This window comes from Girardinichthys multiradiatus, chromosome 18 (assembly GCF_021462225.1).
Source record: "Girardinichthys multiradiatus isolate DD_20200921_A chromosome 18, DD_fGirMul_XY1, whole genome shotgun sequence".
In the NCBI taxonomy this organism is placed as follows: Eukaryota; Metazoa; Chordata; class Actinopteri; order Cyprinodontiformes; family Goodeidae; genus Girardinichthys; species Girardinichthys multiradiatus.
Genome location: NC_061810.1, coordinates 37716772 through 37744363, shown reverse-complemented (window position 1 = coordinate 37744363; position 27592 = coordinate 37716772). Strand labels below are relative to the sequence as shown.

General features: G+C 39.7%; 1 protein-coding gene across 1 annotated transcript in view; it reads left to right on the top strand.

Moving 5' to 3' along the window:
- Positions 1-16486: 16486 nt before the first annotated feature.
- The window catches only part of esamb (endothelial cell adhesion molecule b), a 93461-nt gene continuing 82355 nt past the window's right edge, over positions 16487-27592 (top strand). Inside the window, exon 1 of the mRNA XM_047392360.1 lies at positions 16487-16878. Within this exon, the coding sequence (XP_047248316.1) occupies positions 16824-16878 (55 nt within the window). The 5' untranslated portion in view covers positions 16487-16823. The remainder of the gene's footprint in view (positions 16879-27592) is intronic.

Genomic DNA, 27592 nt, shown 5'->3' with positions numbered 1-27592 from the left:
GGTTGTCATCTGTTGTCTCAAGGTCCAGTTCACATCATCTTCTTATAACTTTTCTCAGCAATATCTTTGTTGTTGATAGATCATGACAAATAGTCATCCTGCTTAAATGGTGAACTCTACTAATAAGGTGACTTCTCAAGGCAAATTGACGCACTGGATGTTATTTGGTAGTATTGGAGTAAAGGGGCTGAATAAAAGTGAACTGAAGTCAGTCATTTTCTACCGCTTCTTCCATAGTGGGTCGCAGGTGCCTATCTCCAGAAGTCTATGGGCGAGAGGCGGGGTACACCCTGGACAGGTGATCTGTCCATCGCAGGGCAACACACAAACAATCTAGCACACACTCATTCGCACACCAAAGGGCAATTTAGATAGACCAGTTAACCAAACAGGCATGTTATTGGACTGTGGGAGGAAGCCAGAGTACCCAGTGAGAACCCACGCATGCACGGGGAGAACATGCAAACTCCATGCAGAAAGACCCCCGGCCGGGAGTCGAACCCAGGACCTTCTTGCTGCAAGGCAACAGTGCTACCAACCCTGTATTATTTTCCTTTCAATACATAATTTTGCATGACTTTGTGTGAATCTGTTACACAAATTCCCCCAAAATACTTTTTATAATATTGGTTTTAAAAAGACAAATAAATACTTTACAGTTTTAATATCTGTTCAACAATTTAACGTCTTTGGATTTAGGAAAGGTGAGTTCAAGGAACCACTTTATGGTGTTTTACAAAAGAAATGATTCATTAAGTTAAACCTAAATGAGAAAATAATGACATTACATGAGGGTAATTATTTATGATAGATAGCATAGTTCCTTTTAACCTCTACAGTACAGTATCACAAAAAAAATAAAGTAGATAATTAACCAATTTTTTGAACTTATAGATAGAGCTACATTCAGGTTTAAGTTCCTAACTTGTATCAGCTTTTTCAAGATATGAAAAGTCAAATAGAAAAGTTAATTTTGTGCCTATAGACCATAGACCATCTATTTAACGTCTTTATGAATAAAATTCATCATGAGAGAGTAAGTCATAGTTCGCCTCTCAGGCTGTTCTTATTATTAAAGTTGGGTCTTAGATGTAAATAGTACAAGGCTTTTCTCAGGTTTGCACACAAAATGCTGTTTTCATATTCTGATTCCTTTTATGAAGAAAAAGCTGGCTTTATGTGAAAATGAATTATGTGTAATTGGGCAAATTTCTTAGATCACTTTGACTAGCCACACGGTGGCCTGCTAATTATCTGATCTGTAGAATGAGGAAACTTAAATCACTTAAATAGGACCTGTCGGACAACATCAAGTAGGCTATAATATCTAAAAAAAACAAAAGCAACAAATCAAGCCCCGGTTTAAGAACTTCAACAACAGACGGGAAACAAACTCATTGACATCTATTGGTCTGGAAAGGGTTACAAATCAATTTCTAGTAATCCGCAGCAAGATCCATTATTAATAAATGGAGAAAACATGGAAAACTCGAAAAGTTGTGAACTTTCCTAGGAGTGACAGATTATCTTTATCTGATATAAAACATTTTTGATGATCAAAAACACAAACAAAAGAAATCTGTATATCTTAAAATACTTTGTATATTAGCAGGATAAATTTATTTCTGCACAAATTTGAGTTTAGTTTCAGGAGTCTCATGTAACTCTTAACGTTTTATTTTAAGAATGCCTTTATGCTCGAATGGCACTCCTGCACAGTGTCATGTGAAGAGCATAAAACAAATGCAATGCTGGTGAGATTTAAACAGGCAAATAAGATAAAAATCAGAATGTGGAATACAGAATTAAGATAATGCATGCTGAAAGAGTTCTTGCTGTCTCATTACTGAAGAGAAATAATATTTAAAACCCCGTTTCCAAAGATATTGGGACATTAGGAGATATAAATGAAAGCAGAACGACATGAATTATAGTTAAGTCGGATTAGCATGCTAAGAACAACAAGTTTATCAAAATGAAACATCAATAAAGGGCTAAAATTATTTCCGAGTCACATACTTCTACACTTCTGACATGCATAATCATGAAAAAAGCAAATTAGAACATATATTAAGAGGTTCGAAATTAATGAATGGCATTATCTCCTCCTGCAAAATCAAACAATCTAAGTCTCTGGTACAGATGAGGTCACCCGCACATTCTTTATTCTCGTGCAAATCTAATATCCTCTGTAATGACAGATGAGCGTGATAAATTACCATAGGCCCATTACCCAGTGCTCATATCACTCAGTGTGGATGACATCCAGCTTCACACACAGATAATTCAGGCTGTCACTGAGCTGTGTGTCCAGGCCCCATGATGTGAGCATCTCAGCTAGACTTTTATTTTTTTAATAGAAATTCAGGGTGGAAGCCAACATCCAAAGCAAACTAATAGCTCTAATTTCACAGAAAGAATTCCTCAAAGCCCTGTCTCTTTAAACAGTCTGTTTTCTGTCACAATATGTGGAAGAAAGTCAGATTAAATTACCAGAATTTAGTAACTCCAGAGGAAGATATCGCAGGTAAAATTAAATTTTAATTCAAGTTCACTCAAGCGGAGAAAGAGTCCTTTTATTTGTTTACCATTTATGGAAATTGCTTTTTCCAATTCAGGTCTTCAAATATGATTCATAACTTTCCAAAGCGGACTTTTTCCCGTTACACTTCCAACATATCTGCTGTAAATTAAGAGAGATATAATTTCTTGAAAGGTCAGTGAAGTCATTTAAGTCGGTGTTTGCTGAAGTTATTTGCATCCAGATTTCTATGTTATGCTTCAAAACGTCACATCTCAAAGAGTTATTGTTTTCTCCAGGAAATAAGTCACATTATGCTGTAGTTGGTGAGTTATATAAATATAAGAGTCAAGATAACATAAAGTTGTAGAAAAGACAGAGGGTCTGTTATCAAACCTCAATACAGCCATGAATATTGGTTCATATTTTATTGTCTATAGTGGGTCTTAAAAGTGTACAACAAATGGTTTTTAAGACATATAAAACTTAACATTTACTCTGTACAATTTGACTTAAAAACAAATAAATGTGCTGGGGGAGGGTTGTATAAATAAGGAAAAAGATGCAACAACCCAGTTTTAAAGTGTGCACCACCTTTAAACTAATACGTTGTTAAAGTACCTTTTTATTCATCTTTAGGATACCATTAGTTGCAGAAAATCAGATTTTTTACTTATTCACATCCTTCAGCTAAACATGTTTACAGATAATTTATTAAAGACCTAATTCATCTCATTGTATAAAGGTATCAGTCAGGAGATGAGTACAAAAAGATCCACTGCATTATTTATCTACCATGGCACAATTAAGACATTCACCAACACTTGGGAAAATATGGGACAACAAAGACATGACTGAAACAGACATTTATTAAAAATGATTAAAAAGACAAGATGGAAACTATTCATGGAGGCTGCTACGACTAGCAGTAGGAATTTCCAACAAATTCTGGTTGTGTTCTGCATGTGACAAACAAATCCTGCATTATCCATGTGTCTAGGCTGAGGTGTAGGGTGGATAGAAGCTTTTACCTTCAAAAGAAATATCCAGAACTGACTAAAATCACAGAAATCCAAAATAAATAAAAACATGTAATGATCTGATAAAACTAAACTTGAGATTTCCAGCAACAATTTTAAAAGGGACATTTGGCATAAATAGATCACTAGACTGAAATAAAACCATATCCACAGTAAGACATGGTGGTGGCAGAATCATGTTCTGGGGTTATTTTTTTCAGATGGAACTAAAGTTTTTGTCGAAGTGGATGGAGTTATGAATAGTTCCAAATACCAGTCAGTTTTGACCAAAAACCTGCTGGTAACTAGACAGCAGAAGTTGAGGAAAATTTGTATTTATTTTTAAACACAACAAAGAAACGGATGGGGAAGACAATCCCAGTAAATCGACAATGGGTCAAAATTGTGCTTCTGTAGCATAAATATCAAACACATGGCTGTATTTACACAGAAATGGTTCAAAAGATACAAAATAAACCTTCTTTCATGGCCATCTCAGTCCCCAGACCTAAATCTAAAAACCTATTGGATGAGCTAAAGAGGACAAAGTATGAGATGGGTCTCCGGGCTCTGGACAATCCAAAGAGGAATAGGCAAAGATTGAATTTGTGAGAGAGATAATAACGTACTGTCCAATTTAAATTGGGTGTATAAAGTATTAAAATCAGTGATATCAATAAGTATATCAGTGCTGATTTTGTAAAAAAAAAGCCCACAAAGTTACAATTATTTCTCTTTAGCAAACTTAACTCATCTGTTTGCATTCTGCATCCGACAAGTCCTTTAAATCTGCTTGCTTATCTCCTGCTTATCTGCATTTTTTTTATAGTAAAACTAAAAAGCAAGTTGTTCCCATCTATATATATTTTTTGGTTAATGCAACAAGTATAAAATTGTGTTCAAAGGCTTCTTATTAGAATAGTCACCCATGGTCCATTTCAAAGCCCTGTGAGGTTGATAATCTTCTTATCAAGCTTCAATTTAAAGCACCACATACTATACATGTGATTTGTCTTCTTGTTTCGCATGTTTTGCATGTGAAATATTGAAAAGAACATGGAAAAAAGTTAGGGGTAGGTTTTACTTCTGCATGCACAAGTTGGCTAGAGCACAAGCCGGTCTGAACATGTTGCAGGCACAGCTCAGTTTAAGGTTTCAGACTTGATGATTTAATTTAGTGAGAAGTGCTTTTCTGCATGGTTATGGGTTACTACAGCAGACACAGATGTGTGTGGAGCACCAGAGCAAGTGAGCCTGCCTGCTTCTCCTCAGACTTGATAAGGTATAAACACAGCAGACACTCAGTTCCTGTCCCTCTGGGAACAAAATTTGACTCTCTTATCTACGAAGTAGCATATTTATCCTGAAAGACCCCCTTTGTGGTAGATGTTCAAAGACACTGATTGTTGACTGCTGCAAGAGTTAAAGGAGCTTATGATTTTTTTTCTGTTCTGCTAGAAAGTAAGTAAAGTTTATTTAAATAGCACCTTTCACAGACAGAAATCACAAAGTAAGATTGTAAACATTAAAACATTATTCAAATAAAACAGGATAAAAGACAGAGCAAAATAAAAGATGCAAATCAGAAAAAAAATAAAACTTAAAATAATACTTAAAAAGAACATTTCAATAAAAATGTTTTCAGCTGCTATTTAAAAGAGTACAGAGTCTGAGGACAAGTAAAAACAGAGTTGAGGTTGCATCTCAACCTTAGAGACCGAGAGATCCCCTGAGAGATCCCCTCGAATTATTAGTACATTTTGGTTTGAGGGCCTAAGGGTTGGATTGTGTGGCTTTAAAATTTCAGTAATATAGAAAGGAGCTTGATCATGCAGTCAGGATTTCAAAATGAATTCTAAAATAAACAAGTAACCAGTGCAAAGACATTAAAACAGAAGTGATGTGAGCTCTTCTGTTTGTTCCACTTACTGCAAGTCTTTCTGCAGAGGTTTGGACCAACTGAAGGCTTTTTTTCTTGACACCTGTGAAAAGTGTGTTCCAATAGTCTAGAAAAGTGTACTGTTTTGGATAAGTTGTTTTGAGCGACCTTTGAAAAAGATTCATTGGTGGTAAATAACAACAAAATGTCCCTAATGTGGCTACACAATGAGTTCAAAAGTCCAATTTCTTGCTTGATCAGAGGGACTATGCTCTTTGGGCCAATGATGAAACACTGTTTTTTTTTTTTTTAACCAGTGTGTTCTTTATTTTACGAATTCAAGTCATTCAGAGTTTGAAAAACTAAGAATCTTTGAAGGAGGAGTACATCTGAATGTCATCTGCATAAAAGTGATCAGAGAGATTATGAAATTTATTCATGATCTGTCCAAGTGGGGCTATATAGATACAAAACTGACTTTTAAAAACATTTATTTCCATTAATTCTAACTTGATACATTTGTTGTTTTTTCATTATTTAGTTAAACTACAATTGTGAAATAGTATAAGATAAATGTATATTTAAAATCAGTTTTAATAATACAAAAAATAAAAACCAACAAAATATAACTTCTAAAATTTTCTGTAAAACTTAAAGATATAATTTCTTGTGGGAACTAAATAAGAACACATAACATGGCTAAAATCACACAGATGTATAACATCAGAGCCACACGATGAGAACAGTGTTACTCAGCATTTTAAAGGAGTTTTGCCATGTTGAAGTAAAATAGTGTCCAAGTGGAGGACGTTCAATACAACTGCCAACATGTCCAGGTCTGGCCATCCAGGTACGTTTATCCTAAGAGCAAGATGTTACAAGAAACCTTAAAATGTCATCACTAGACCCACTGCTACTGCTAATTAACTACTACTGGAGGTGTGCAAGGAGTAAACAGAAAGCATGCTACAGAGTACATTAGTAAGCTTTACACAAAATCATATTTTCATGCTTTTTTAATCAACCTTAAAACTCTCACCACACTTATATTTGATGGTTACCTACATAGATCTCTGCCCTTAGTAAGGACTCCATCACAACAAGACACCCTTAGGTTTGAAAAGTATGGTATTAGAATTTTAAATGTAATTGCTGACGAAAGGCCATTAAGAGTGTTTAAGGCCTAAAAAGTAAAAAGGGTAAAAAAGAAGTGAAGTCTTTGGTGCAAAGTCTGATGTAGCCTAATGTGCTGATGACAGTTGGATAAAAACTCTGAAACTGGGACGTTCTTGGTTTAGCCTCTCTGTGCATACACCAGAAGGTAATAGTTGATAAAGTGATGGCCAGTGTGGGGGATGGTGTGGTCATACATGATGTTTTGTGCTCTGCTGACGTAGTGTGATGTGGTGAGATTATCCAGAGCTGGCAGAGTGCAGACAATGATGTTTTCTGCAAACCTAATCACTCTTTTCAGAGCCTTTTTAAAATAATGCAGTCCAGCCTGCATACCACACTATAATCCTGTGAGTGAGGTTGTGTGGTTGAATGCCAGCATCTTCCTTAGCACAATACTTATGGGTTCTTTTGATAACTGCCATGACGTTGGGTGTCCAGAAGAGGTCCTCGGATACTGAAATTTATTGTATGTATTGCAATTCATTGTTCCAAGGTATTGCAATACATACATTTGTAAATACATCTTTAGTAGTCATTGTACTATAACTCTGAGTTTGGCATGGTGCTCAACATGTAGTTGAGTGTTGAGTGCATCTGTACCCCCCTTAGAATGTATGCCAAATGTCAGGAAGTGAGCAGAGGTTCTCTGACCTCGGAGCCCAAGGGAGTGGAGGGGTGGCAGAGGGTTTAGAGGGAACCAAGCAGAAGCTGGCAGCGGCAAGCAGTCAGGAGCAGCATGTGAAATGCAGAGTGCTTCTCATAAATAGATCACTCAAATCATTAGGGTGTGCTTAATATATTCTGCAGAAAGTGAGAAAGATCACGAGTGAAGCAGCAGCATAGCTGAACTAGCTCACAGGCATCCCATCCACACCCATGCTACCGATGCAGTCAGGGTGTGTGACATTTTTACTGTGAGGATGCTGTGCTCAGGTTGATGTGTAGTATTAGTTTTCTGTGTCCCCTATATGGCTTATGGCAAACAAGATGTCTTATAGCTTTCTTTCAGAATTGGTTTTTTTCTAGCAACTTTTCCATACAGGCCAGATTTGTGGAGTCCACCACAGATTCTCCCACCTGAGCTGTGGATTTTTGCATCCCTTCCATTCAGTAGCAAGGCCATAAAGATATGAGATTAAAGCTTTATTTGAAAGAAAGCGCGGATGAACTGGAAGTGAGGATTAGGTCATCTAGGAAAACTGCTGGAAGGCATGGAAAAAGGAGACACCGTGTTGTGGTGCAGTCTTTGGCAAAATGGCTTTTATCCCAAGCCCACTTAGGACCCCCCCCACCCCCCCACCCCCAACCTGCAATGATGAGAAGAGATAAATAATGAGGAAGTAGGGATGAGGGTGATGGCATGATGGGGAGGAAGTATGGATAAGGTGAAAAGGAGTTAAGGGTAGACTGCTTCATTAGATGCTTAAAGCTTGGATATTTTGCTTTATAACTACAGGTCCTTCTCAAAATATTAGCATATTGTGATAAAGTTCATTATTTTCCATAATGTCATGATGAAAATTTAACATTCATATATTTTAGATTCATTGCACACTAACTGAAATATTTCAGGTCTTTTATTGTCTTAATACGGATGATTTTGGCATACTGCTCATGAAAACCCAAAATTCCTATCTCACAAAATTAGCATATTTCATCCGACCAATAAAAGAAAAGTGTTTTTAATACAAAAAACGTCAACCTTCAAATAATCATGTACAGTTATGCACTCAATACTTGGTCGGGAATCCTTTGGCAGAAATGACTGCTTCAATGCGGCGTGGCATGGAGGCAATCAGCCTGTGGCACTGCTGAGGTCTTATGGAGGCCCAGGATGCTTCGATAGCGGCCTTCAGCTCATCCAGAGTGTTGGGTCTTGAGTCTCTCAACGTTCTCTTCACAATATCCCACAGATTCTCTATGGGGTTCAGGTCAGGAAAGTTGGCAGGCCAATTGAGCACAGTGATACCATGGTCAGTAAACCATTTACCAGTGGTTTTGGCACTGTGAGCAGGTGCCAGGTCGTGCTGAAAAATGAAATCTTCATCTCCATAAACCTTTTCAGCAGATGGAAGCTGAAGTGCTCCAAAAGCTCCTGATAGCTAGCTGCATTGACCCTGCCCTTGATAAAACACAGTGGACCAACACCAGCAGCTGACACGGCACCCCAGACCATCACTGACTGTGGGTACTTGACACTGGACTTCTGGCATTTTGGCATTTCCTTCTCCCCAGTCTTCCTCCAGACTCTGGCACCTTGATTTCTGAATGACATGCAGAATTTGCTTTCATCTGAAAAAAGTACTTTGGACCACTGAGCAACAGTCCAGTGCTGCTTCTCTGTAGCCCAGGTCTGGGGAATGCGGCACCTGTAGCCCATTTCCTGCACACACCTGTGCACGGTGGCTCTGGATGTTTCTACTCCAGACTCAGTCCACTGCTTCCGCAGGTCCCCCAAGGTCTGGAATCGGCCCTTCTCCACAATCTTCCTCAGGGTCCAGTCACCTCTTCTCGTTGTGCAGCGTTTTCTGCCACACTTTTTCCTTCCCACAGACTTCCCACTGAGGTGCCTTGATACAGCACTCTGGGAACAGCCTATTCGTTCAGAAATTTCTTTCTGTGTCTTACCTTCTTGCTTGAGGGTGTCAATAGTGGCCTTCTGGACAGCAGACAGGTCGGCAGTCTTACCCATGATTGGGGTTTTGAGTGATGAACCAGGCTGGGAGTTTTAAAGGCCTCAGGAATCTTTTGCAGGTGTTTAGAGTTAACTCGTTGATTCAGATGATTAGGTTCATAGCTCGTTTAGAGACCCTTTTAATGATATGCTAATTTTGTGAGATAGGAATTTTGGGTTTTCATGAGCTGTATGCCAAAATCATCCGTATTAAGACAATAAAAGACCTGAAATATTTCAGTTAGTGTTCAATTAATCTAAAATATATGAATGTTAAATTTTCATCATGACATTATGGAAAATAATGAACTTTATCACAATATGCTAATATTTTGAGAAGGACCAGTATACCCTGCTTTAAATGTTCAACAACTATATCCCTGACCTGACTGATGTGCTCCCTGGTCTTGATGCTGTTTATACTAATGTTCCCTAACAACCTCTGAGGCCTTAACAGAACATCTGTGTTTATACTGAGATCAACTACATCCATATTGGCTCTTTTCCACAGGATTTTATGTCGAGGCATTAGAGTACAGAAGGCTCAATAGAAATTAATGCCACATCTTTCAGGATTTTATTGGTTGTAACATGGGGTGTGAATACTTTTGGTACTGTAACCAATTAAGCTATCAGGTTGAATAAATCAACATTTTAAAGGGAGAAAAAAAACCAGCTGCCTCACAACATTAATTTGGACATGGATTATTGAACCATAACATTTAAATAACTTAAACCCTGTTGTCACAATATAAGTTAACTTGTTAAAAAACACAAATGACAGTGTCTTTGTTGTGAGTAACAGGTTTTAATGAACATAACTTTGAGAACACCCCATGCTCTCTCTTGCTTGGGTTTACAGCAGATTTTTTTCTCTCCTCCAGCCAGCTGAAACTGAAAACTCCCAGCAGGTACAATCATGGGTGTGTGACTGATTTCCAGCCTGTAAAAACCTTTCCTGTAGGGGACTGTTGACCTGTTAACCTTTTATTCTTCCCATGTGGTTCAAAAACAACAATCTATCCATAAATAGATAAGTATTTTACAAACTTAAAAATGCATCTGTTTAGGTTTACCACTAGGTGGCAGAAAAGAATCAAGGAGTCTTTGCAAAAAAAAAAAAAAGAAAGTGACCCATCATACCGTTTTGTTCATTCTCAGTTTAAAAAAGAAATACATAAGTGCAGAAATGGTCCAACAAAGCAGTACTGTTCCACTATGTAGGATTTTACTGGCAAAGCTAAACTACTTTTGTCCATCTGGCATTGGAGTAACAGCATCTGCTGAAGCTGAAAACAATGGAGGTATTCAGAAAAACCTTAGGGAGAGTTCCTGTTTTCTCAGATAGCCCTTGAAAGTGACACATATCAGTTCGATATTGAATAAGTCTCCCGGAGAAGCATTTTTAAATGCCCGCTAAGATTAGATTCTGTCATGCCTGTGTCTTCTCTTGCAGCATTTTATCAAGTGGACGCTGTTGAAATGAACCTGACCTCAGGAGAACTCTGCTTTTTTTTAAAAGCCGAACTAAGATGGAAATGCCTGGACATGCAAACTGTGCAGTTTTTATATGAGCCTCTTTCACATTTAAGTAATCAATAATTCACACATCGCACTGACATCTACTTCCTAATGCACATTTATTCATGACTTTAGGTTTAAAAAAAAAAGTAGAATTGAATATCACATTTTCTAACACATGAGCATATTAGATGAGCCACACAAATAAATCAGGTTATTGCAAACAAACATCTTATAATTTTCCCAATACAGTCCCCACACATTCTCACCAAAAGCCCAGAATATCTTCAAAAATTTGCAGACTAGCTGTAGCATATCTACCATCATAACTAGTAATATCACTAGTAATAACTCTTATCAGTTCTATGATAGTTCTATTACATATTATATTGCCAAAGTATTCACACCCCTTCAACTCTTAGGTTAATATAAAATAGATGTACAGTAGTGTTTTGCATGTATGCCAAAACAAATTCTTTTTTTGCCTCATCAGCAATGCAGATATTGAAATTACAAAAAAATATATTGCTCAAATGAGAAACACTAATGTTATGTAAGGTACTAATTTCAAAATGCAGAAAAATGGTAACATTAACTGAGTCAGAAAAAATGATATAAAACATGAAAATTAAAACTAGAAATGTTCAGTTATGCAAATTTTGATCTGAAAATGTATGGATCTGAAGAACACAACTTTATTCAGTTACTTGGAAATAAATGTCAATTTAGAAATTGGTCTAAAATGAACAGAGTCATGAAAAGAAAAGAAACAGTTGTCAACAATTAAATCTTTTTCATTAACTCTCAAAGCCTTCCCTCTTTTCAAGTCGATGGGTGAATAACCGTATTTGCACTCCAAATGCAATCATTCTTTATACTTATATGTATAAACTTTAAAACATATTGAATTAAAATGTTGTGAATGCATAATAACTAAAAATTAATCTCCGTGTTGCATAAGAAAATTTTATTCTTCTTACATATGTAGATGTTCTGGTACATTCCAGCTGCAGAATAATTTATGCAAGATATCATGACCAATTCACACTAGATAATGCTGGGTCATGTTTGACTTCTTTAAGGACAGGAAAGCTTTTTACACATGCTTTAAATGTAAAACACGGGTAATATCAACAATGTGAAATGACCTTCACATAACATGTTTACATGTGAACTTCATGAATATCAGGAGAATAACTTCCTGTGTGAGAGCAGCTTGAATGATAAAACAAAACAAATTAAATGACACATGAAGCCCCATTAGATGCCTTCATGGCAAATTGAGTTGTAGTTTATAATTTATTTGTAATTCAGTTAACATCCAGAAAATATTCTCAATAAAGATTTGAATCTTTAAAAAATCCCACAACAAATTACATTTTTAGTACGAGTTGTCTCTTTTTGACTTGTGACACTTAATTCTCATTCTTTCTAATGACATTTGGTAATCCATAGTAAATGATGTGACATTACATGAAAATAGAACTGACTTTTAAAATTAATTAACAGTTCCTGAAATGATGAGTAGTACTAACTTGTTGTGTTCCTGTAAGCTCTTTGAGTAGCATGGGCTGTTAAACTCTTGCCAAAATACAAGGTTCTGAACATCTCTCTTCAGCTTCTGATTTCTCTTCATTTAAATGTACAAGTGGAGCCATTCATGTTTAAACATTTTCCAAACACTCAAAAAAGGATATTTAAAGAAACGGTAAATGGACTGAACTTACACTCACAGGCTACTTTATTAGGTACACCCGTCCAACTGCTCGTTAACGCAAATTTCTAATCAGCCAATCACATGGCAGCAACTCAATGCATTTAGGCATGCAGACATGGTCAAGACGATCTGTTGCAGTTCAAACCGAGCATCAAAATGAGGAAGAAAGATGATTTAAGTGGCTTTGAACGTGGCATGGTTGTTGGTGCCAGACGGGCAGGTCTGAGTATTTCAGAAACTGCTGATCTACTGGGATTTTCACACACTACCATCCCTAGGGTTGAAGAGAATGGTCCGAAAAAGAGAAAATATCTAGTGAGCGGCAGTTCTGTGGGTGCAAATGCCTTATTGGTCCGAGCTGATAGAAAGGCAACAGTAACTCAAATTACCACTCGTTACAACCAAGGCATGCAGAAGAGCATCTCTGAAAGCACAACACGTCGAACCTTGAGGCGGATGGGCTACAGCAGCAGAAGACCACACCAGGTGCCAGTCCTGTCAGCTAAGAACAGAAAACTGAGGCTACAATTTGCACAGGCTCACCAAAATTGGACAATAGAAGACTGGAAAAACATTGCCTGGTCTAATGAGTCTCGATTTCTGCTGTGACATTCAAGCCATGTCTTAAAGCACGAATCATCTCAGACTGGTTTCTTGAACATGACAATGAGTTCACTGAACTCAAATGGCCTCCACAGTCACCAGATCTCAATCCAATAGAGCACCTTTGGGATGTGGTGGAACGGGAGATTTGCATGGATGTGCAGCCGACAAATCTGCAGCATCTGTGTGATGCTATCATGTCAATATGGACCAAACTCTCTGAGGAATGTTTCCAGTACCTTGTTGAATCTATGCCACGAAGGATTAAGGCAGTTCTGAAGGCAAAAGGGGGTCCAACATGGTACTAGCAAGGTGTACCTAATAAAGTGACCGGTGAGTGTATATAGTACCAGTCATACTGACCACTCAAAGCACTTTACACTAGAGCCACATTCAACCAGACACACTCACATTTATACACAGATCAGCAAGTGCCTTACCCAGGCAGGAAGCTGGAATCAAACTCACAACCCTCAGATTGCAAGACAACCACTCTTCTCACTGAGCCACAGTTGCTTCCAGAAGTACTATCATCACAGTGTAGTGATATAAAAACCTGTGCATCATCTGCGTAGCAGTGAAGCAAGATGCCCTATAAAATGAGTAATGTAAGGAGTAACATAATTTTGAATCAGTTGTAAGTAAACCAGTGCATCAACCACATGATGATAAAAGGAGTTGCCTTGGTTAAAAAAATATTTGAAAATAACAATGAGGAGTTTATAACACATAAAAAGGATGTTGTCCATTAATTTGATTACAAATGAATATATGGTGGGGAAGGGTACAGGACGAATTGATTTCCTAAACAGTGCAAGACTTGAACAAAGGTTACCATTTAAACATGTCCTGAGCTGAAGAGAGGCACAGATTTTGGACATTAAACATGAATTCATCTGCCACCAATCAAATAAAACCAGCAATATCCATTCTCAAACACAAACCAGTTCAAATCAGTTATTGCTCATTAATTAAGGCAATTCACATAGTTTCAGTCACAAAGACATTCACAACTTAAATTGCTTGTGAACAGAAATAGTGACTCATCCAATCAAGTATTGCTACAACACAAACTGTTTGTGTTGCAAATTTCTAATTAATGTCAAAACAAAATTCACCCCAGCTGAATAAGGTGGTTTGGAGAATGAATTTATGTGATTAGCTAACAGTAATCATATTCTGGCTAATCCATTCTTGCTGTAAGAATCATAGAAGAGAAGATGGCCTTATTCATCACCATACTGATCTATAAACACTTCTGAACAAGGTGATTGATATTATTTGTAATGCATGAGGGATCATTTTGATGAAAAGCCATCTATCCGTCCGCCCGTCTGTCTTCTATACTTGCTTGAACACTGTCGTCTTGAGCGGGTAATATCTATCTCCAAACATCATTTCTCTAGATCCAGGAAATGCACCAGTCCATCATAGGACAACATAAATATGGTAAGGACAAAGAGCCAGTCACAACTGAGGGCAATATGTGAGCAATTAATCCAACAAGCATGTTTTTGGACTATGGGGGGAATTCTGGGGTACATGGTGAGAACCCACACATGCAAGGAGAGAACATGCAAACTCCAGACAGAAATGTCCAAGCTGGGATTCAAACCCAGAACTTTCTTGATCTGAGCCAGCAGCACCAACAGCTGCTTTTTTGTGGAGCCTTAGGATCAATATAATCACATAAATAAATAAAATAAGTTAAGAAACAGTGTAGAAAAAGTAGAGAGAATCTATGAAGCTCCTAGTGCACATTTTACTTGATATAAACCTGAATATGAAAAAATGTGTTTTCAGTTGTTTGTTCTACAGTTTAGCATTCTTAAATGCCTCCCCACAGCTAAACTAAAAGGGCAACATACTTTTTTCACCAAATAATTACCAAGGACAACTGAGATAAATATGAAAGACTTTTAAAACAGAAGCCCTTACTTTTAACATTCAACTTTGCCTTTACATCACTGTTTCTACATCCTCAGCTTGTATTAAACATGGCGAGAAATTCAGTCACTTGAATTACATTATCATTTACATTTTGGCATTTGTGCTGTTATTTCACCAACAAAAGTCGTTATGAGCTCAATTATGTAGGTCAACATTTGAGAAAAGTAATCAACAATAAATAATGTTAACGGCTTAGCATCAGCACACAGACACTAAAGAATTCAATTGTAAGAGCAAAACACCTACCTGTGCTGCACAACAGTAATAAGCACGTTGCACTGTGTCATTTAGTGACTGATCATACAACCCATTGCTGTTAAGCTCATACTTTTAAACAGGTGACCACGGCTGGTAGAAAACGTTTCAAAAACAACTAAAACAAACTATACATTACAGAGAAAACAGGTGAAAATTCCAACAATTTCTAATGAGTTTAATAAGATTTTAACAAAAAACATCATGTAAATGGACTGAACTTATATAGCGCTTTTCCAGTCATACAGACCTCAAAGCGCTTTACACTAGAGCCACATTCACCCAATTGCACTCACTAACACATTCATACACCGATACACAGATCGGTAGGCAACTTGAGGTTAAGTGCCTTGCTCAGGGGCACATTGACAAATTGCAGAAGGAAGCTGGAATTGAACCCACAACCTTCTGATTGCAAGATGACTACTCTTCCTACTGAGCCACAGTTGCCTCATATGTCTATAGAATATGTTCTTGGAAAACTGTTTGAATATCTGATCTTATTGTTGTGCACCCTTTTCAATGCATTGGACATTTTTGAACATACAGAGATGTGGATATGCATGTATATTGAAGATATGTTGATGTGCATTTGATAAATGAATGTGACATTTGTCAGAATTATTTTGCTCTGAGTTTCTTTTTAGCTTGTTAAAAATCCTGGTAAGGACTTCCCAAGTTTGGATCTGTTCAAATCTCCAAAAACAATAGTGCTGTAGGTGTCTCAGGAAACGGTGCAAGTTGTGCACACTTTCTCATATGGAAGCAGCAGCATTGTGTATGTTACCACTTGGGGAACACACAAAATTAGAAACATATCACAATCAAATTCACAAGGGAGGTTAATAGATCTTCAACCTAAGCTCAGAAGTTAAAAGCACAATATTCAGGTATGAGAGGTAGGTATGAGATATAGTTTTTGAAGAATTATTTTAGACTTTTCATGTTGTTACTTTTACTTGTACAACGATTAGTTTGAGTAAAGGCAATTTTGGTCAGATTTGTAAGGCCCACGTTGTCCAGTACGTTGACAGGTCCATTCTACAAAAGGAAAAAAGGAGCAAAGTGAGTTTTAAGACAAAAAGGTACAGATGAAATTTCACGCTGCCAGGGGGCGACACTGAGCAGCTCAGGTGGGGTGAATAAGCTCCCACAGTTTACAGTTGGAGCAGGACAAGAAGGAGCTGCGCTCATCCCAGAGACAAAGCGCGGAAGTAAAGCTGTTATAACCTGAGCTAGGAGCAGGAAGAGAGCAAGAAAACTTGAAATACTGCACACCTTGTTGCAATTAAAGCGGTGAAGGAGCGCTTTGCCATGCCAGCCGCTGTCTGCAGGCGGGATGGCAGAAGGAGCCGGAGCTTTACTTACAGACGTAGCCCTGCTGGTTTGTTCAGCGGACTGTTAATTGTCACCTGAAGGCAGCCATAAGGAGCAGTCCAGGGCAGCGCGGCGGCTTTCTGGAGTCAGCTTTCAGTGAAGCTGCAGGAGCACTTGGTGGATGTTGAGCCATGGAGATGAAGAGGAGACTTCAAACCATGCTGATGTTGATATGGATCTTTCCAGGTAGACCAATTAATTCATCTGACTTTCCTACAGCATGCATTTTTGAAAGTGAAATGATTCAAGTAAGAACATAAAAAATGTTTTGTTTTTTTTCCTAAAAGAAACTTTATAGAACAAGTAAGTTTGATTTTTTAACAACTTATTTCATGCATCAAACATAGTTTTAAGGTTTAATTGTAAACTTGGGTAAAAGTCAGTTCAGAGCTCCATGCCCTCCACAACTGGAGCTCTCCGCTGCAGGTTTTGGGGAATTTAAAGATTCTATGCAGTGATCTTTTGTTGTTCACTGACAAAGCACATTGACAATTAAAACACAATTGAGTAATGCAATATGGAGTTTATCGGCAAGATTTCACAAAAACTACTTTTTTAAAAGCACTCTGGAGGACAGTTTTTTTCCTTTTTTTGTATTTGAGTTGATGACATCATAAGAGGCACAGGGATTGAGCTGATCAGCTGACATTAGCAAACACTGCAGTGAGCTTGTGACTTATGACAGATTTTGACATAGATTTTAAAGTATTCATGTTGTATATGAGCTGCAGGTGGTTCACCCTTATGCTTTTGAGTCAGTCTGACCCTGATAATGCTTAAGCCATGCTGGATTCAGCTATGGATGGTGAAGGTGAACCAAGCAGTGACAATGTCAGTGATTGTCTTGAGAGCTCTAAATCTGTTTATATTTGTGTGGAAGCTCTAAATCATTAACACTAATCTGATCCTGTTGCAGTACTTTCATCACTTTTTGCTCCTTTTGAACACCGTCTGCTATTTTAACCATTCAATTTTTATAGCTCATTCAGCCTATGTACGTTTGACTTTTGGTGTTTAAGCTGTAAATACTTAAAAAAGATATTTAGGTGTTTTAGACTGAAGAAGAATTGTTGTCCAATACAATACAATTTTTATTCAGTATATATATTGTTTGCTGTGTTAATTAAATCACATTTTGATTTTTAGAAAATATTTGGTCAGATATTTGTCATAGTGTTGCGTATGGCTCTGACCCACATGCAGAATCACGCTCAAGGGAAATAGGTACAAGTTTGAAAAGTTTATTGAAGGTGACTGGAGCGGTACGGTGAGGAGGAACAACTGTAAAGGGAAACGACAGGTAAGTGGCACAATAAACGAAACCGGACCTTAAAAGTGTTATGTTTCTTACTAGGAGGGGGTAGGCAATCCGCCAGAAGGAGAGGGATTCGGACTGGAGAAGAAGTAAAGGAGGAAACAATGGTAAGCCTGAAGATCCCTTGGTCACAAGGACTAGAGCTTGAAGTGCAGGCATAGCGTCAGCAATCGGGTGGAGGGTGGACAGGTTAGGTTGAATGAGCTCCAGAGATCTGAGTCCGGAAGCAGCCAGCTGGGGAAAATCCAGAGGTCAGCGACTGGTAAGTGTGTGTGGTAGATCTGTCCTGGGGAGGTCAGTGGAACGAAGCTAGCACGAAACAAAGCCACCGGGGCCAGCCTGGTTCTGTGGCCAGAACCACAGTCCACTACGGGCTTAACCTGAGATACATGGAAGGTAGGGTGTACTCGTAAGGAGGAAGGCAACCTGAGGCGAACCTGAGGGGCCGAGTAGGGACTCAATAACGTAGGGCCCAATAAACCTAGGTGACAACTTCTTTGACATGGCTTTGAGAGGGATGTCCCGGGAGGATAACCAGACCCTTTGTCCCGGCTGATAAACAGGAACTGGCCGTTTCTTACAGACAGCGATACGTTTGTTCTGGGCCGCTGTACGATGGAGGGCTTGAATTGTTTGCCTCCACATCTGTTCACAGTGGCGAACATGATGGCGAACAGAGGGAACGGCCACGTCGACCTCGTCAGCAGCGAACAGGGGTGGCTGGTACCCTAACAAGGCTTCAAAGGGGGAAACCCCCGTAGCAGACTAGACCTGTGAGATAATAGCATACTCAACGCAAGGAAGGTGCTCGGCCCAGTCTAATGGGGCAGAGGAGGTCACCCACCTAAGTGTGGACTTGAGCTGCTGGTTGAGTCTTTCTACTTGTCCGTTTGATTGGGGATGGTGGCCTGAAGTCAGTGATACCTTGGCTCCTAGAACTACACAAAACTGTCGCCAAACCTAGGAAATAAACTGAGGCCCTCGGTCAAACAGTATATCCCGCAGAATACTGTGTAAACGAAAAACGTGTTTAACTAAAAGTTTGGCAATTTGTAACGCCGAAGGAAGTTTTCTAAGTGGCACCAAGTGACAAGCCTTGGAGAAACGGTTGACAATAGTCAAAATGACTGTCATACCCTTGGAAGTGGGTAACCCGGTTACAAAATCTAGAGCTAAATGAGACCAGGGATGCCTAGGGATGCTCAAAGGTTGTAGAAGACCAGCTGGGGGTTGGTTACTACTCTTGTTTCTAGAGCAAACAGTACAAGCAAGCACCCACTCTCGGACCTCCTGGTGCAAAGAGGGCCACCAGTAACGTCTGTTAATCAGGGCTATGGTGAGGCTTCCCTCTGGGTGTGCAGTGAACCTAGCCATGTGGGACCACTGGATAACCCTAGACCTTACCGCAGTAGGGACATACGTACAGTTGGTTGGCCCCGTACCAGGGTCAGGCTCAGTTCTTAGCGCTCGGGAGACCAGTTCCTCAATCTCCCAAGACACTGCCCCGATGGTCCAGGTGGGGGGCACAATGGGTTCAAGTAGCTTCTCAGACTCATCTGGTGCAAACTGCCTGGAGAGAGCGTCAGGCTTGGAGTTCTTACTATCAGGTCTGAAAGAGAAGTTTAGATTAAACCGTGAAAAATAAAGACACCAACGGGCTTGTCTTGGGTTAAGTCTTTTAGCAGTCTGTAAATAAGCCAAGTTCTTGTGATCGGTCCAAACTAAGATAGGGCGAACGGCACCCTCTAACCAGTGTCTCCACTCTTCTAAGGCTAGCTTAATAGCAAGGAGTTCCCTGTCACCCACATCATAATTCTGCTCAGCTTGGCTAAGCTGATGCGAAAAATACCCACAAGGGTGCAGCGTGTCATCATCAGAGGAACGTTGTGAGAGTACTGCTCCCACCCCAGTGTCGGAACTGTGAAAATGAACTGTCTGGAGGGATCCGGATGTTTGAGGATGGGTGCCTGAGCGAACCTCTCCTGTAGAACACGGAAGGCATGATCCGCAGCGGAGTTCCAATGGAAGTTGACCTTGGTGGAAGTTAGTGCTGTTAAAGGTGCTGCCGTCTGGCTGTAGTTCCAGATGAAGCGGCGGTAGAAATTGGCAAAGCCGAGAAACCTCTGTAGTTGTTTCCAAGAGTCCGGAACAGGCCACTCCAGCACAACCTTTACTTTCTCCGGGTGTGCAAGGATCTGTCCACCCTCTAGAATAAAACCTAAGAAGGTTACGGTGGTTTAGTGAAATTCACATTTCTCACAGTTTTCCAAAAGTCTCTGTAACACCAGACAGACGTGATGCTGGTGAGTCTTCAGGTCTTTGGAGTAAATCAAAATATCGTCTAAACAAAGACAACAATTTTCAAAAAATCCCTGAGGATGTCATTAACAAGTGCCTGGAAGACAGCAGCGGTGTTGCAGAGGCTGAAAGGCATTACTACATATTCAAAATGTCCGAGAGGAGTCTTAAAGGCTGTCTTACACTCATCCCCCTGCCGGATCCTAACTAGGTGGTAGGCATTCCTAAGGTCAAGTTTAGTGAAAACTGTGGCCTCACGCACTGGTTCGAAATCTGAAGAAAGTAAAGGAAGGGGTTACTTGTTTTTAACCATAATGTTATTGAGCCCCCTGTAGTCGATACAGGGCCTTAAAGAACCATCTTTCTTGCTTACAAAAAAGAAACCTGCGCCTAGGGGTGAAGATGAAGGACGAATAAGGCCAGTAGGTAGGGACTCATTAATGTACCTCTCCATGGTCTACTGCTCGTGTTTGGAAATGGGATACAACCTACTGGTGGGCAGGGTGACTCCTGGAAGTAAGTCAATGGCGCAATCATAGGGTCGGTGTGGGGGTAACAAAAGCGCCTTAGCTTTGTTGAACACCTGTTTAAGATCATGGTATATCAAAGGTACCCGGGTAAGATCTGGAAACTCACTCTCCTCAACCGCTGGGTCAGCAGGGACGGGAATGACTGCAGACTGTAGACAGGTAGTGTGGCAACTGGTGGACCAGCACTCAACTCTGCCCTTAACCAAATCAAGGTGAGGATTGTGCTTACTGAGCCAAGGGAAACGCAGCACCATAGCGTGCGTGGCTACAGAGAAAACATAGAAAGAGATTAACTCTCGATGGTTGCCAGATAACAAGAGGACCAAAGGTCGTGTTTGGTGAGTGATGCGAAACAGTTCCTGACCGTTAAGGGCGGTCACAAGACATGGTGCTGTTAAAGCCACAATCTCGATCCTGTCTGGCTTCACTAAATCCAAGTCTATAAGATTCTGTTCAATTCCTGAATCAACCAGTGCAGGGAGATTGTGGACCTCCTGGTTAAGTAGTAACGTAGCCAGCAAACAAAATCTGAGGGATTCGGGTGATACAGTCTGGTCCGCCGGTATATCCCTAACTACTGACGGACCTGATCTTTTGGCCGAGGTGGACAAGCAGGTCAGTCGGCTACTAGATGCTCTATGGAGCCACAATAAAAACATTGCCTGGCCTGCCAGCGCCTCCGCGTCTCTTCGCTGGTAAGGCGCGCCCTACCCACCTGCATGGGTTCAATCTCATCTGCCAGTTCAGGGGAAGGGGGCTTGGGATTAATGGTAGATAAAACCGTTGCCTGGGTCCTACCATAACTGCGCTCATTCTTGGGCCTCCTCCTTTCCCTTAACCGGCTATCTATTCTAATAGCATTGGCAATGAAATCCTCCAATAACTCTGGTTCATCCACTAAAACAAGTTCATCCTTTAAAGTCTCATCTAAAGCATGGAAAAACACAGACTTTAGGGCCCGGCTGTCCCAGCCGGATTCCGCTGCAAGGATACGAAAATCTATAGGAAATTCCATCAGCGGTCTACCCCGCTGCTTAATAGTCCATAACTTACGACCAGAAGCCACATAATCAATGTTGAAGGAAAAATTACATCTAAACTCAGAAACAAAATCAGAAAATGTGCAACCAAACTGGACACAACTAGGAAAACGGGACTCGGCCCATCTTAGTGCTTTACCTGGCAAAAGACCAATAACATAAGAAATCTTAGAGTCATCATGAGAGAAAGAGTGGGGGGAGCGATTGAACACTAAAGAACATTGTAACAAGAAACCCTTACAATCACTGGTCTCACCTGAATATTTTTCAGGACTGGGGGAAATGACATCACGAGCGAAAGGCAGACGCTGGGTCTCTGAACTGGCTACAGCGGCCTCTAATGGCTGAGTCTGGGTCTTGTTCAGGGATAGTTGCAACATGGCAGTTACCTGTTCTAGCTGTTGATTAGTCTGACGTTGCTGTTCGGCTAAAGAGCGTAAAGTGGAATCGTGAGACTGAATAAGGTGAGTATGATCGGAAAGAATTCCCTTGAGCACCTCTGTTGGGTCGGGTTGGCTCGAGTTGTCTGTCATAGTGTTGCGTATAGCTCTGACCCACATGGAGAATCATGCTCAAGGGAAATAGGTACAAGTTTGAAAAGTTTATTTAAGGTGACTGAAGCGGTACGGTGAGCAGGAACAACTGTAAAGGGAAACGACAGGTAAGTGGCACAGTAAACAAAACCGGAACTTAAATGTGTTATGTTTTTTACTAGGAAGGGTTGGCAATCCGCCAGGAGGAGAGGGATTTGGACTAGAGATGAAGTGAAGGAGGAAATAATGGTAAGTCCGATGATTCCTTGGTTACAAGTGCTAGAGCTTGAAGTGCTCTCAAAGCGTCAGCAATGAGGTGGAGGGTGGACAGGTTAGGTTGAATGAGATCCAGAGATCTGAATCCGGAAGCAGCCAGCCGGGGAAAATCCAGAGTTCAGCGACGGGTAGGCGTGTGTGGTAGATCTGTCCTGGGGAGGTCCTTGGAACGAAGCTTGTGCGAAATGAAGCCACCGGGGCCAGCCTGGGTAACCTCCAGTTAGTCGCCGATTCAGTCCTCGAAAGGTCCTTGGAAACAGGTTTGCTTCGGAACGAAGCCACCGGGGCCAGCCTAGATAACCTCCAGGTAGTGGCCAGTTCAGTTCACAAAGAAGAATAAAAAACAGGTTAAACGTAGTCAAAGGCAAAGTACTCAAAACCTGGTTTTAGCCTCTGAGTAGCTACCACAGAGGCTAATACTCGAACGATGAGATGCTGGCTGCTTATGTACTCCAGGACTCCATCACCGGGATGGAAAGCACCTGTCTCCACCACTGCTGAGCACTAGCGCCTACTAGGAGTCAAAACACAGTCAAACACATAACAAAAAACTCCAGCCCCGACAATATTGCTTTTTCCCATCCAAAGCTGATAACTTAAACTACGCTGCAGTTCAGTTGACATCCTACAATCCCCATTCTTTTTAAACAAACTCATCCTACTGCAAACTTACATATTAAAATGTTGGGAAATTTGTTCTTTACACAGTGTGACATTTTAATAACTGTGTTCTCAATTAATTTAAGAACACAGTTCTTCAAAGTCTATGCTCAGGCTTAACTTAGCCGTCTGAACATGCAACACAGCAGTTTGAACTATTACCTTTTAGTTTGTAACTTTTTATCTGGTCTTGAGTAAAATCTTAACAGTTTTAACGCTTGTGCTAATTGTCACAGTGAAATCCTGTAAGGATTTCTGCTTCACCTCTGGTATTTTCATCTAAATCAAGCTAATCCCCTTGGCCCACAGCATTCACACTGCAATTCTGTGTTTTTCTGATTATTCTTACATTTTTCCATCTGCTTGAATCACCTGAAAAATTTCACTGATTACAGTTGCACTGCATGGAGTCCAAACCCCCATTCTCCTTTACCTTACCTTTCCTTTCTGACTGCTGAGCAATTCGATTTTTTGCAGAGCAACATAAAGCATTTAAGCCCATGCACTGTGGGTTCTAATAACTGACCAAAATTGATTCAGAAGTGAGTAAAGTTTTTAAATGCAACGGACAATAGAGAAGGTTTGTTTTAACAATTCCTCTGCAATACTGTTGGTACAAGCGATGTTTTATGTTTATTTTAGATCAGTCCATTATTGTCATTATGTTGCAAACTAAGTGCTTTGGATTTTTTTCAGTTGCTTATATGTCTTTTCTATAAACATGAAAAGGACTCACTATAACACGTTCTATGGAAGAAAAAGTATTCTTTAGTTTGGTTGTAATTTTGATGTTTTTCTTTGCCTAAAAATGTATATAAATTAAATTAACATTGGTTCTTTAATGTCACAAAAAATGACATTTTAAAGTAAATAGAAATCATTGGTTTCCAAGAGGGATGTCAGTTTTGGAGCTCTAGACAAATCTTATTCAGTAGGAGGGAGGCCAGAGATTGCCATATGTATTGCTGGCCTAGAATTGGTTACTGACCTTCGTTGTAAGCAGTACTGCAGGTCCATGTATGGTATGGCTAACTAAGCTAACAATAATGAGGAACATACATTACAACCGCCGTGTCTCATTAGATGTGTCACAGGTTCACCAAAACAAAACATATTACTTTCTCTATGGATCTGTTATTTGGTATTGCCAGCAGTTTAATATATTTAATATACGGGCTGCATGGTGGCGCAGTTGGTAGCACTGTTGCCTTGAGGCAAAGAGGTCCTGGGTTTGACTCCCGGCTGGCGGTCTACCTGAATAGAGTTTGCATGTTCTTCCCATGGCTTCCATGCATGGGTTCTCTGCGGGTACTCTGGCTTCCTCCCATAGCCCAAAAACATGACTGTTAGGTTAATTGATCTCTCTAAATCTCCCCATGGGTGTGTGCATGGTTGTTTGTCCTGTGTGACTCTGACTTGCCCTGTGAAGGACTGGTGACCTGTCCAGGATGTACCCCGCCTCTCACCCATAGTCTACAGCTAGTCTACAGCTCCCCTGCGGCCCTGTATGGAAGAAGAAAGTATAGAAAATGGATGGAATTTAATATACTGTAAAATGTTCACTATGTATATGTTTTAAACAACACCAAACTATTACATTAGCATTCCATCTTTATGTCGTCAAACAAACTAGATTTCTCACCAGAGTAGCCAATTTTGTGAGAAGTCGTCAGGCAATATCTTTACAATACAACCATGGAAGAAGAATTATCAAAGCAGCAGAGAAGAGAAGCTACAGCGACTAGAATGTATTCTATTCAGGAGTATCGCCCAGCGATTCTGTTAAAGATTGGGCGATGCTGCCACCAACCAGACGCTACAGGTGTGGGTTGTCTCAGAAAATAAAAGAAGCGCATCTGATGCTGCCGGTGTGCGTTGCCCTTAAGTCTGTCTTTCTTATGACAATTTTCAGTTGGAATAGCTGGTGACGCTGCCATTTTGCAGGACACATATTTGGGACCATAAACCCATCTTAATAGAACACATCAAACAGACCATATGTTTTTTATAACAGTTTGGCTCAAAATGGTTTCATATCTTTGACAAAGAAATCTTGTCATTCTACGCTGCCCTGATCCTCCACACAAACAGCTTCCATGCATTTTACTATTTTCAGAAATGCATGCAGTGGTTGTACAGCTGAAGCATTTTTATCTGCAGTCGTTCAGAATACCAATGAATTTGTGAATTCGATCAAAACATCTGAATAAGGAGAAATAAAGCAACACCTTACAATTGGTTGTGCCTTTTCTGATTTTACCAGATGCTTGTGTGTGTGGAAGATTGATTTTATTGATTGCACCATGATTGTTTAAAACGAGTAAGAAAACAAATAGAAGAACTGACCTTTTTATATTCTATAAAGGCTCAACTGCATCTAAAGTGTGTTTGAATGATTTTACAGAGTACGCTGGCAAATACCTTTAACGCGCGATTTAATGGGAATCCCAACTGACTTTTATTGGACACTTTCCTGCTCAGTCTCAAATAATTTGTCCATCCTTCTCCTCCTCCCTCTAGGAATATGTCTGAAGTCAATTGCAGGGAAACAAGCTCACTGAATATTCATTAAATAAGGTCTATGTAATTTTTATTGCTGTGAATTCCACTGTGGCAGAGCCTGCTTGTTTCTGTGTGTTTTACCGGAGGTTCCCTTTTAAGCTCGCAGCAGAGTGCTTCATTTTAAGAAGGCATATTGTTGTTGCACGGTTGAATGCTCGAATGAATTTCAAAGAAGTCCAACATTGTTTGCCTTTGTGCTTTCTTTTGAGGGTTAATGTCCCCTGTGAGGGTGAAAAAGAACGTAAAATCCGCAGGGTAGACCTGAAGTAGCAAGAAGTCATTAAAAACATCTGGATAGGAAGTCCGAGCTGTCAAATTAAGGAGGTTACTTAATGGTATTGGTTATAAATCCTGTATAAAGCATTGGCTTATGACTACAGTGGCTTGTGTGCATGAATAGCAATGAGTTTAAAAAATAATACAGATATTAAAGAATAACTCGAGAATAAGAATTGCAGGTTTGGTCAGCACTCTCTTTTGTTTAAGCTGGTGGGATCATCTAAGCTCTGCTCTTAAAAGCTGCTCTGACTTGGACAGACTTTTTCCTGTCAACGGTGCAGCTGCACAGTTTCCTAACAGATGTCGGCTTCCTCTCAGAGCAGAAATCAAACTGTTTCTTTTGTCTGGATTTGTTAGGTTAATACTGACTGTCCAATCAAAGAGCAGCACCAGAACATAATGAAAGGGGAACATTTAAACCCTTTTCAGGTAACTTTAATGCAGTGTCCTCCAAAATATTTCATACCCCTGGGTCTTTTTACCCCTGTTCTGTTAAAACCAGAAATTGCAATGTATTATACTGATATTTTATGTAATAGACCATTACGAAGTAGCACATGTGAAAGTGTTGTGAAAATGATACATGGTCTGCAAAGTGTGGTATGCACATGTATTCAGCCATCCCTGTGTCTATGCTTTATAGAACCCCCTTTCTCTTCAGTTATGGCTTCAAGTCTTTTGGATTATGTCACTGCCATCTTTGCACATCTTGAGACTGACATTTTCTTACCTTTTCTGTTTGCAAAGCTGTTGAAGGTGTGAAAAACAATTTTCTTCCTGTTGGAAGGTGAACCTTAGTTCCAAGCTTTTTCTTCCAACAATCCCCTCTAGGTAGGAGAAGGTAAATAATTTTATCGGCATTTAGATTTTTAATTTTTTTTTATTGTAATAAGAATTGTGATGTATCGTGATCACAATAAACAAACCTTTGATGGTTGCAAAATTCAAAAACTACCAGGAGTTGGGATTTTAATTTTATTCCCACTGTTGATCCCAGGAGAGCCTTTATATATATGAATTTATTTGAAAATGTGATTAGATGGTTTTCAGTGGTACAGTTTCAGCTCCTCAAGAGTTACCATGGCTCTGTTGGCTGCTTCTCTGATTAATGCTCTTCCTGCCAAACTGTCAGTTCAGGTGGTCATGTCTGGTTAGATTTTTAGTTGTGCCATACTCGTTCTATTGTCTGATGATGGATTAAATAGCATTCTGAGAGATGTTTCAAGATTGGAATATTGTTTTACAACCTAACCCTGCTTTAAACTTCTTCACCATTTTATTTCCTACCCGTCTGGGCTAATTGAATCATTTATGAAAGCAAATAGTTGCATTATATTTTAATTAGGTGCTGAATACAGATGCATTTATCACATATATGGCAATACAATGCATTTAAATTAATCGTGG